Source organism: Struthio camelus, chromosome 5 (genome assembly GCF_040807025.1).
Source record: "Struthio camelus isolate bStrCam1 chromosome 5, bStrCam1.hap1, whole genome shotgun sequence".
Classification (NCBI taxonomy): Eukaryota; Metazoa; Chordata; class Aves; order Struthioniformes; family Struthionidae; genus Struthio; species Struthio camelus.
In genome coordinates, this window is record NC_090946.1 from 19,161,589 (window position 1) to 19,172,865 (window position 11,277).

Sequence of the window (11,277 nt, forward strand, 5' to 3'; positions counted from 1 at the left end):
GGCAGCCCCTGGCCTCCTAAGGAGGCCAGTCCCATTCCCGAAGAGCGCAACCCATCCCAACGTTGCCCTGATGGTGGGCTGAAGCGTCGCTGGAAGAGGCCCGATGCGGCAGGACAAAGGGCTACACAATGCCCGTGGTATCCCAAACCTGGCCGCCGTAAGGGGAGCCGGCGGGCTGAGCGCTCGGCGGCAGCACCTGGGCGTCGCGAGCCGAGGAGAGCGCGGGGCTGGCAGCAGCTGGAGCTGAGCGAAAGCGAGGGCAGGGCTGCGGGAGGGTTTGGCAGGGCCCGCAGGGACGTTCGTCTCTTTTTCTCAAGGCACGGTTGTGCCTCGTCCTGCCTCTTTTTGCCGCGCTTCCCGGGCGTTTGAGCCTGGCTGCCGAAATTCCTGGTTCTGCCTTCCTCACCTTAAGAAACACACACGCATCAGCACCGATGTTTAACGTGTGCTCAAATCTGCTTTAAGAGGCTGGGATCTGAGGAGCAGCAGAGACCACGCTTCACCTGACGTGTTCTTGTAGAGCCTCAAGGGAGCGAGGAGACCTTTTTTTTCCTAGCTTTTCCTCTTATTCGAGGGGGTTCTGCTCTTTTTTTGGCCGCACGCTTCAGCCTCCCGAATGCCACGGGGGAATTGGAAGAAGGCAGGGGAGGGTTAAAGCGATGTTTCGTATGAGCGCTGCGGTGTCCTGCAGATGCCCTAGCAAGGGCAGCATTCTCCCGCCGACTGAATGTTTACGCACCAGAGACTTGTTCTCCAGGGCCTTCATCAGAGGTGCCTAGTCCTTAACGAAAACCTAGGCAAAGAGCCCCTCCGAGGGTAGAAACCCAGCTACGTACGAGTCTGGAGGGGATGTGCACGCAGTTCGGAGTAAGCCTCAGTATTTCCGAGTCGTTAGTTAGCAATGTCTCTGGGTCTCTCCGTCTCCTGTAGCCAAGAGGCCTGGGCCAGGTAGCGCCGGTGAATGACGCTTCTGGCTTAGCCAGTGACAGAAAGCTTTTCCGGCCACCGTAACACACCTTGGGACTAAGGTGAGGATCAGCCACTTCCGAGGAAGAGAGGATTTCCTTTGCATGCCCCAGAGAAACCTGTGCGTTTGACCAGCAGGGCTTGCGAGTGAGCTCGGAGCGGCTCTAGCCCATTGCTCAGGGATTCTCGCCGCTTTTGCTGAAGTATTAAACAGCTGGAGGGACGTCTCTGCCAAGACTGTGTGCGACAACAGAATCGTTACTCTCCCTAATTACGCTCGCTAATGCGCGCTTGTGGCCCGGAGAGCCATTGCGGATGCCTGAATTGAGTGAATTTATTAGCAAGCGAGCAGAAGAACAGGATTAGAAGTCCCGGCGGTACCGCCTGACCCGATGTACTGTATTCGTTTATCCTGACAAGCTTAGTTTAGTTTTAATTAATTATGCTAATGAGCTGAAGTGCCTCCTCTAGGCTCTTTTGTATAAGTAGCGGCGGCTTCCTGAGGTACGCCGCCTGCATCGGCTGCTCAGCGTTTCCTTAGGACTTGGGCAGGGGACGGCGGGGAGGGCACGGTGGGGACGGCGCTCCTTCCCAGCCTCTAAAAATACCCGCCGCAGCGCGTGTGCCGCCGCGCTAGAGCGCGTCACCTGTCGCTTGTGCTGCGTGCTTAAAATAACACGTTACGCGCAGACGGTGGGGCGGCGGGGGGGAGACCCTGAAACGGCCAGAGTCGTGGATCAGCCGGCGGAAGGGGGGGGGGGCTTCCTCGGTGGACCGGAGCCGGGGGTTTGGCACGTGAAGTTTCTGTCGCTGTCGGGTGCCTGCCGGGGAGGTGGCTCTCTGATGACCGGCGGTGTGTTTTGTCCTGTCGCTTAGGCCCTGATGAGGAACGTGCTGCATTACTGCATCGTTGCGGTGCCGCTGGTGTTCGCCTTCAGCACGCTGGGCACCATCACGGACAGCATCCTCACCAAGTCCGTCCCCGCTTCCGACACCGGTAAGGGCGCGCGGAAAAGATGAGAGCGGCCCGCTTGTGCCAGCTTTTCTCTTTGTCCGGCCAGCCTGGTGCTCCCCCAGCTCGGACCCCGGCCGTGTGGCTTTCAGCAACCCGAGGCCGCCCTGCCGGAGGGGTGCCGGCCCGTCACGTGGAGCACCGGTGCCCTCAGCAGACGCCCCGCGTGCCCGGGCCGAGGTGATGCGGGGGTCTGAGAGGAACTGCAAACACCTTTCCCTTCCTCTCGCCTCGCGCTTGGAAACCTCAGGCCGAGGTGGACAGACTGGAGCAGGGCGCAGGGCAGGCGCCTGCCCTGCAGGGCGGCCAAATGGCGGATGCGCGCAGGGCGGCCAAATGGCGGATGCGCTTCCCAGGTGGTGCCCTGGCGCCTTCAGGGCACCAGCAGGGCCCTTGAAAGCCTTCGTGAGGTCTGCGAACGCCCTCGGGGGGTGGGAGAGGGGCTGGGCTGAGCCCTGCCGCGTCCTTGCTGAGAAGGACTGCAGGGAGGACGCGCGGCAGCAGGGGCCGTGTCGCCCCCCCCCCCCCCCCGCCCCGAGGATCCTGCGTCCCAGCTGCCTTTCCAGCCGGACGGTGGCTGAGCGAGGGTGTCCGTTCGCGCCGTTTAACTGCAGGCAGCTCCCTTGGGCGGTCTGGGTCGCCCTGTGGAAACGTCCGCCCCTTCCTGCCAGCTGTACAGGCCACTTAGGCCCCTACGTTTGACGGCTCTTAGACACCTACCGAAGCCTGATGTGACCCCCCCGAGACAGCGCTAACCGTCAGACTCCAGGGTTTTGTCAGGTCGTGCCCGTCCGTCCTGTGTGCCAGGCACGAAGTCGAGTCCCTGGCCGAATAAACCTCGCTCTTGCGACACGAGTTGCCTCAGAAAGCTGCCACTAGCCCCCAGCACCGTTATCCGTAGTCTCCAACTCAGCCGAGTCAACTTCTTTTGTTCCTGAGCCGATCCCCCTGCGGAGACCCTACCGAGAGCTGAGCTTATGGTTTGTGCAGCCCCTTTGTGAAGTTTATGAAGCCCTTTCGAGATGCTGCTGGATGAAGCGCTTTTCTAAATGTCACTTCAGTAGCTCGTTGGCGGAGGCGAAGGCTGCAGGCTCCCCGCGTCTGTGGCAGATGCCGTTGCCAAACGTGATGCTTCCAGCCAGCGGAGCCCATTTGGTTCCCGCTGAAGGACTGGGACGTCCCAGGCCTTCAGTTCTGCTGGAGATGAAAGTTGCTGTTTCACGACTTGGAGCAATGTTGAGCGGGAAGGGAGAGCGGTGGGGGAAGGGCAGCAAACAGCATCTAAGCATAAAGCAAAGCTGGAACTGGTCCAGGCTGTTCTCAAAAGGGCTTTGTGCAGAAAAATGGAGCGTTGCTCTACTGTTAAAGCCTGGAGGCTAACTTGGGTCAGGGAGGAAAATGCGTTGCGTTGCCTCATCCCTGTCCCCGTTTGCGTATGCCATGAGGTCAGTGTGTGACATGACGGGGTTGATGGTCTCGGGGCCAGACGGAGGCACCCGCAGGGCAGTGCGGACAGCCAGGACAGGGTACAGGATGTACCTGCTTTGCGTCAGGAGAGCCGTGGGTGGCCTGGGGCTTTATCACACCGGTCTCTTCCCTTTTGGACTGGTGCAAGCCCGAGCGGTGCAAATTGCCGAGTTATGGCTGGTTGAAAACCACGCGTGCCCAGGCGGGATGCTCTCCTGGCGTGGAGAATTGTGGTGCTGGGAGAAAGCTCTGTCTGCACCGCTTCTCCCTGACCCTCTTCTTGACAAGCTTCTGATATTTTGGGGCCCGTTGTGAAGCCGTCCGGGCAGGGACGAGCGCGAAGGCAGGAATGCCTGAGGCAGCAGAGCCGTTTCCCTGGGAGCTGGCTCCCCGGAGCAGCTGGTTGCAGTGACGGTGTGGGTGTCTCGCAGAGCAATGCGGCTATTAAAATGTCTGCCATCCGTTTCTGGCCGTGGGTGGCACCACGCAGCAACTGCTCCACCCGTATGGCCGCTAAAACTCGTCTCCTTCTTAGACAAGCCCGAGACTTGCTGCGCAAAGTGGGCATCTTGAGGGAGTTTGAGTAATCCCCCCCCCACCCCACCCCCACCAACCCCTTTTCTGCCAGCGCGTGACTCTGCCCTTATGGAAAGCCCTCACTGTCACCACGTGGGGAAAAAAAAAAATCAGAGTTAATTTTGCAAAGACTTTCAGTTAACGCAAGAGAAGCAGGTATCGCGTCCCGGCCCCGGAAAAACGTCGGTTCTGAACGTCTTGCTGCCGCTCCCCGACGTCTTGTGTTGCGGCCGCAGAGGGGGTTGGCTGGGGCGTCCCGGCAGGCTGGGCCAAGCGGAGGTGTCCATCTAGCCTGGGAGCTGGCACGGACGGGGCTGAGTCAGCCTTGCCTCCCGACATAGGTGTGTGGGGAAGGAAGGAGATGCAGGCCAGCGGCCGCGGGGACGGTGCCGTCGCTCGCACCGGTCGTCCCGCTGTCGGGCCCAGGCTAAAGTCACTTCCTCCTGCCGATGAGTTTGCCGCTTACTTGTTGCTTATCGCCGGGGCTTTCCACTGAAGGGAGTAGAGCGGAAATGATTTCATTCATTTTTTTTCCCTTTGATTTTTTTTCCCCCTCCCCCCCCCCCAACTCCTCTTCAAAGGCAGGAAAGGAAAATTTTACGCTCTCCCACCACTCACCCCACTGCCAAGCGGCTATTGCCCAGTCATTAAATTCGGGCGCCCTCTTGCACGACAGGCTTTCAGGCCGGATCGAGCCCGTGGTTTGCGTAGGGCAGCAGGGACGTGGCCGGAAAAGGAGGCAGAGCTGGGGCAGCCTGACGCAGCAGGGAGGGCCAGAGCCGCCCTGCCCGGGGCGCCGCCAGCCCCGGCCCTGGCACCCGCGGGCGGCCAGGCCGGCAGGCGGTGGCTGAACCGCACCAGGGCAGCCGGGATGCCGGGGCGATGGGCTTGTTACGCTCCTCGTGACGGGGCTGAACAGGAGGAGGAACGCAGAAAACGTCTGCTAGGGCAGCGATTTGTCGCAGGGCTGGTAGTAAATCAGAGCCGTCACGCATGCGGCTTTATAACACCCATGCTGCAAAGCTGAGCTTTGCAACGTCCCGAAGCTTTAGGGCGTCTGACGTGAGGGAGCTAGCTGCAGCCTCTTGCATGGAATTGATCTTTTCCAGAAACGTGGTTGCTACAGAGGTGCAAAGGGCGAGCCCAGCCTTCTAGGAGACCAGCTTTCTGCCTCCCTCCCCCCATCAAAAAAAAAAGGGGGGGGGGAAAAAAAGTGCCTCCTCAGTCATAAGAGCCGGTTTGGCGATCGCACGTAGTAATTAGTCTAATTCAGATCCCTAGAGGGAAGGAGATAATTGCAAAAACCTGCCCAGAGAGTTTGGTGGTTGTGGGCTCGTTCCCATTGGCAAAGGGTCAGGCCGAGGTCCCACCCAGCGCTTGGGTGCTCCCGTTTCACGCGCCCCGGCTCTTCCCGGGGGATGCTCCCGCCCCGCGCGCCAGGGCTACGCCCTCGCCGCAGCCTCATTGCACAAGTATTTTAAGCACGCTGACAAAAGCGCCGCAATCCCCGTTTAAGTAACGCCTGGCTCTGCTTCCTCTCGTCTGTCCTCTCCCTGGCCGAGGTGGGGATCAGCTCCCCGGGATGCCCAGTGCGTGCAAGACACCGCCTGCGAGGGCAGGCCACCGCTGGCCTTGCGCAGCCCAACAAATCGATGCCAACAGCATCGGATCAGTTATTAAAAAAACAAAAAAACAAAAAAAAAAAAGGAAAACAACATTTCTGAGCAGGGTCTGGGTTTCTCCCGCGTGCTGCCGACTTCCCCGTCCTCCCAGCGTTCGGGGTAATGATGTTCTGGCTGCCTGAGTATTTCCCGCTGCCCCGCGCGGAGCAGCTCTCCCGCACGGACACTGCACGGACCAGGCCGCGTTGGGTGCAGGGGTGCCGTCTCTGTGTCCTGCGTGGCTTTCGTCCACGCGCAGGGAAAAAAAACACCTGACCTTGCCCGTTCCCCTGCAATGCAAATCTGCGAGCTGCTGGAACGGGGAGCGGGTTGTATCTCTAGGGGGTTTAGCCTCTGTCTGCAGTTTTAGTTATTTATTCGTAAAGACATAGTTAGACCTAAGCCTCCTGCTTCTGATAGGCCCTGAGAGCTGTTCCTGTGTCCCGTGCGGGAGACTAAATCGTGATGGCCGCTGTGATGCAACGGGGCCCTCGCTCTTACCTTGGGCACTAGCCTAGGATCGGCCTCTCCACCGCCAGCTCGGTGCTGTAGCTGACCAGCCCTGTCAGGGGTGCTGAGTGCTACTTTCGGAGGCCTCTTCTAGGTCCACCCAGACCCTGGCCGCAGGAGGAGCTGAGCATCAGCTTGCCTTGGAGGTGGTGTGATGGGCAGCTGACCCGCTCAGTGAGGAGTTACGCTGGCTCACGGCGGCAGCTCGTCCCCTGCCTCCAGGAGGCCTCAGGCTTCACGGACCCTAATTGGCCCTTTAGAAAGCAAGGGGACGAGATTATTTGCTTTGCAGCTCCTGCGAGGGATGGCAAAGGGGCTCCTTCCCCTCTGCCCTCAGGCTGACGTGGGCTCTTCTCTGCCGTCTCCCCTAGGCACCATGCTGGGAATCTGCGCGTCCGTTCAGCCCTTGACCCGGACGGTGGGGCCAGCAATCGGTGGCGTTTTATACAAGCAGTTCGGGGTCTCCGCCTTTGGGTATTTACAACTAATTGTCAACATAGGTTTGTTTATTTACCTTTTAAAGAGTAACGTCCCGCTGAAAGAGAAAAAAGGCCAGTAATACAGCTGCAAGAAAGTCCCCCCCCACCATATTTTTTTTCTCCCCCCCAACAGAAATAGAAAAAAAAGTCAATGTTTGAGATTTACTTTTGATTCCACACACCTGGAATAAAACGTTTTAAACCATGCTTTGCGTTTTCTTCAGCGTTTGTGTCTAGAGGCCAGTTTAACGGGTGGGGGGACAAAAAAGGACGGTTAAAAAAAAAAAAAAAAAAAGACGGCTGGTTTGCAAAAAGCCTTGTCGCGGGGCTCCGGGCAGCTGGTGGCCGCAGGCAGCCCGGGGGCTATCGGGTTGCCCTCCCGCGGCGCGGCCGTGGCGCGCCGGCCCGGCGGCAGGGCCAGCTCCTCAGCTGCTGGGAGGCAGCATTCCCAGCTGGACTCGCTGAAACCAAGGGGATTAGTAGCCGCTGCCTCGGCTCTGGTTTGAGCCTTTCCTTTTTCCGATAGTGCCAAAGAAAACTGGGGGGGGGGGGGGAGCACATCCGCCTTTGAGCACGGGCAACCCCATTGCTGTATGACACGCACCTTCTGCTATTGGGGAGTCAGGGCTAAACGCTCCCGACCGTCGTCGCTGCAGCCGCCGGTCGCACCTGAGCAAAGCTGACCCTGCGAGAGCCCGCGAGGCGGGCGCGCGCGCGCCCTGCGGCGTGACACCGTCTGGCCCTCTTGCTTCCAGGAGTGGGGGCCACTCTCCTTCTAGAAAGTTATTCCCCCCCCCCCCCAATGCTCATTCTGTCTTGTTCTCACTACAAGCTGCTCATGAGTATATCAATTTGCAATGTCCTCTACTGCTGTCCAGTCTCCAGCAAGAATGGTATGGATACTGGGGAAAAATTTAAAAAAAAAAAAAAAAATTACCGTTTGGAAACTGTCAAGTTGAAGCAGTTGGCGATAGTAAGTATTTCACCTGATTGATAAACTCGGAGTCGTTTGCTTTCTTTTCCTGCCGACTGCTCCATCACGCCTTCCCCCCGCCGGGGGGGCTGAGGCTGGCGCCGCAGCGCTGCTCTCGAGGAAGCGCAGGGCCGTTAGTGGTAACTGAGCCGCCCAACATAAAACTTGGAGCATTTCCTCAAAGAATTAGCTGTTTCCTCCAAGCTTCTTGGTCATGGTGCTATAGGGAAAAGCCCGTCTCAGTTTTTCCCGGTTATCGTGTAGCAGTTTAAGCAGACCTCCGAGCCGTAGAGGTGCGGGAAGACGGTAAAGCCAGGAATTTAGCTTTCCTTCTTGCAACGCGGAGGTGTCCCGTTCAGCTTCAGCCCTGTATTAGTCTAAAATGAATAACCTGCTTTTTAGCCTTAGCGTAACACTAAGCTGTGGGGGACTGGGGGAAAAGATGCCGGTTGTTAGAAGACGGAGGCATTTTACCATTGCAGGGAATTCCCACACTCTCCTTACAAGCAACTAGGACTAACAGGCTGTCACTAGATCGCGTGGGAAAGCGCTTCAACACGAGCACGTGCCCAAGCCTCTAGTAGCCGTCTGTATTTGCAGCCGTGAGCAGACTGGGCATCAACACGCGCTTCCCCCCTCCCTGGTCTGGCGCCCCGAAAAGGTGAGCGCACCCCCTCTTTTTAAAGCACTACGCCACTGCCCGCTCCACAAATAGCCATCAACAAAAGTTACAGCACCACAGAGTATAGTAATAAAAAGTGAACATTTCAAGTAATTTATTTGGAATGGACATATTAATGTAAAAGCAATATTAAGACTAATAACTGCTGAAAGACATTCATCAAAATAAATACAAATATAGATAACTACAAATAATTTAAATTGTTTTTAACACCATCAGTCAGTGTTCAATCTTCCTTGCATCTCATAAATAGGAGATAATCGTCGGCAAAGCCGTGCCACTCCAAACACGTGGGCGCTCTGCTAGAAGTCCTTTCGAAAGTCTTTGGTTTTTCTTTCTAAATGCATCTCAGGCAAAGCCCGGGGCTCTTTGCTCAGCAGCCTCCACAGGCTTGGAGGAAACCAAGCCGCTTCCAGCTTTCGTCTTCGCTTTCCTTCATTGGTACCCTGTCCCATTTCAGTCCAAGACGCGTGATCTGGTTATCATCCAGCGGTATGGTCTGAAGGCAGCAAAAAAAAACCCAAAAAACAAAAAAAAGGAGCAGGTTAGTTAAATGAACAGGGCAGCAGGGACCAAAAAAAAAAAAAAAAAAAGCGAGTTTAAAGAGAGCTCAGCATTTATTTTTTTTGGCAGCTGGCACGTGTATAGTGAATTCTCTAAGGAAAGCACTGCTGAGCGCTACCCCCCCCCACAAGCCGGATGGGGCTCCGCGACCCCCGGGCTGCGGCTGCCAAGGCGGGGGGGGGGGGGAACACCCTCCGCGGGCTGCGCTGCCGGCTTCACCCTCCCTCCCAGCGCGGACAAGAGGCGGGGGCGGGCCGCGGGGGGGCAAAAAAAAAGGGGGGGGAGGGGAAAAAAGAAATAAAATTAAAAAAAAAAAGGAAAAGAGGTGGGGGAGAAAAAAAGGAAAAAAAGAGGCGAGAGAAAGGGAGAAAAGGTAGGGGGGAAAGGGGGAAAAAAAAAAGGGGGGGGTCCGGGGCTCACCTGGCGCATGGGGCGGCTCAGGGCGCCCGGGCCAGGCGCCGCTCCTGGGTGCCGGCCGCCTGCTCCATCTCCTGGCGGCTCTTGAAGTCCTGGATGGCCCGCTTGTTCTGGAAGTCGATGAGGGCCATGGTGATGGAGGCGTTCCAGCAGCTCTGGTCCGGGCACCGAAAGTCAATCTCCTTGCGGTCCTTGGTGACGATGGTGAAGTAGATGTACTTGCCCGTGCGCTCCACGCAGTCCACCTTGAGGATGGAGCCGAAGCCCAGCTCCTTGCCCTTGGCCCGCTTGTGCCCGTCGGGGAAGAGGCTCAGGCTGTCTTTGGTCAGCACCACCAGCTTCTTCTTCCACAGCTGGAACAGGCTGTCGCTGCGCTTCTCCAGCTCGCCTTCGCGGATCACCTCGGCTTGCATCTTCATCCTCCCCGGCGGCACCTCCTGCTCCTGCTCCTGCTCCTGCTCCTGCTCCTGCTCCTGCTCCTGCTCCTGCTCCTGCTGCGGCTCCGGCGGCGATGGCCGAGCCCCACCGCGCCACCAACAATTTATCGCAATGAATCAGCGCCGAGCGCCTTCCGGTGCCCTCCCCCGGGCAGCCGCCGCCGCCCCCGCGGCCCAGCTCCGCCCCGCCCCGCCCCGCCGCCGGCCCGAGGCCGCGGTGATGGGCGCCCGGCCGCAACGGGCCCTCCCCCGCCCCGCACAGAGTGGGAGTGGGGAGGGGGTTGGGGGAGGTGTGTGTGGGGGGGGTGCGCCAGCGCGAGTTCAGACTCTCCACGGCTGAACCCCACCACCACCACCCTCACGCCGCTCCCTCCCTTTCTCTTGTCAGTTGTCCCCGAAATCACCCGATTTCTCCCTTTTCCCACTCCCCAGCACCAACGCACCAGTAAAGACGGCCTCACGCGAGAGAGACAGCGACTATAATTCAAGAAGAAACACAAGCCAGCCGGGCCACTCACCGCCCGCCGGCCCCGGCCTCCTGCACGCCATTTATTTTGTCACTTTTTTTTTTTTTTTTTTTAAATAACGTGTGCCACGACCGTGATTTGGCAGGGGCTGGCGCGCGGCAGCGGGCCTCACGCCGGCGTGGCCGAAACGCTGCCGCGGAGGGCAGGGCTGCCGGGCCGCGAGCTCACCCGCGACGGTGCCCGAGCGCGATGGGCGCCGCTCCGCAGCCTCACCGGGCGGCCCTGGAAACCGAGGCCCCTTCCTCGGCCACCGGTCTCGGGGACCGGCTTAGCCCTGTTCTCCGCTTTAGCCAGGAAAAAAAAAAAAAAAAAAGCAAAGGTTGGGGCTTTCGTGGGATGTAGGGCTGAGGGGTTTGTTTTGCTTTGCCTTTTCCGGTAGGAGGACCCCTGCACTGTTAACTCACCTGCTGGGCTGCGCGGCCTCGTTTTCTGGACAAACGTCAGTCGGTGCTGTAAAACAGCAGGGGTCCTGCCCCCGAAAAAGCCCCTCCGGGACATCAGCCTGCATCACCCCTCCATCAGCCCCTCCAGGACAAGGCACCCGAAAGCAGCCAGGAGCGGCCTTGGCTCACCGAGCAAAAGACACTTTTCCTCTGAGGCTCCAAAATACAACAGGGAATACGCTCTGTGCCGAGGAAATGGGACACCACTTCCAAAAGAGCAACCTGGCCAAAAAAAAAAAAAAAATCCCCCAAAAAAACAGCAAACCCCCCCCCCCAAAAAGCACGTCAGGAGCGGTAAACGGCACATCTGGAGGACCGCGCCTGTGTGCGAAGGCTGCGGCACTTGGCAGGCTTGCGCACACCTTGCTTCAAAAGGGCTGTTGAAGGAAAAAAGAAGAAGGAAAAAAAAAAAAATCGCCTTTGCTTTTACATGCAGCTCCCGCGTGCGGGTGCAGGGTCGGGCGCACGCTTTGCTCTTTGGCTTTCCGCTTGTGCTTTTAGCTCAATGACCTTTTTTTAAAAATGCATGTACCCATCATTTAAAAAAAAAAAACCAAACCCCA

At 58.2% G+C, this 11,277-nt stretch overlaps 2 protein-coding genes across 5 annotated transcripts in view; one reads left to right on the top strand and one right to left on the bottom strand.

Annotated features, from left to right (window-relative positions):
• SLC22A18 (solute carrier family 22 member 18) overlaps positions 1 to 6,878 on the top strand; it is a 63,104-nt gene extending 56,226 nt beyond the window's left edge. For all 4 annotated transcript variants that reach the window (XM_068944849.1, XM_068944851.1, XM_068944847.1 and 1 more), the window contains 2 exons: positions 1,843 to 1,963; positions 6,564 to 6,878. In XM_068944849.1, the coding sequence (XP_068800950.1) occupies positions 1,843 to 1,963; positions 6,564 to 6,751 (309 nt within the window). In that variant the 3' untranslated portion in view covers positions 6,752 to 6,878. The remainder of the gene's footprint in view (positions 1 to 1,842; positions 1,964 to 6,563) is intronic.
• Positions 6,879 to 8,388: 1,510 nt separating this feature from the next.
• PHLDA2 (pleckstrin homology like domain family A member 2) lies at positions 8,389 to 9,920 on the bottom strand. Its single transcript, XM_068944852.1, has 2 exons — positions 9,311 to 9,920; positions 8,389 to 8,825 (listed from the first exon to the last, which is right to left on the bottom strand). Exon 1 carries the CDS (start codon positions 9,724 to 9,726, stop codon positions 9,328 to 9,330), a length of 399 nt encoding a protein of 132 aa, XP_068800953.1. The 5' UTR covers positions 9,727 to 9,920; the 3' UTR covers positions 8,389 to 8,825; positions 9,311 to 9,327.
• Between the last annotated feature and the right edge of the window lie 1,357 nt (positions 9,921 to 11,277).

Coding starts and splice junctions, on each gene's coding strand:
- PHLDA2 (XM_068944852.1), bottom strand. CDS start 9,726: ATGAAGATGCAAGCCGAGGTGATCCGCGAAGGCGAGCTGGAGAAGCGC.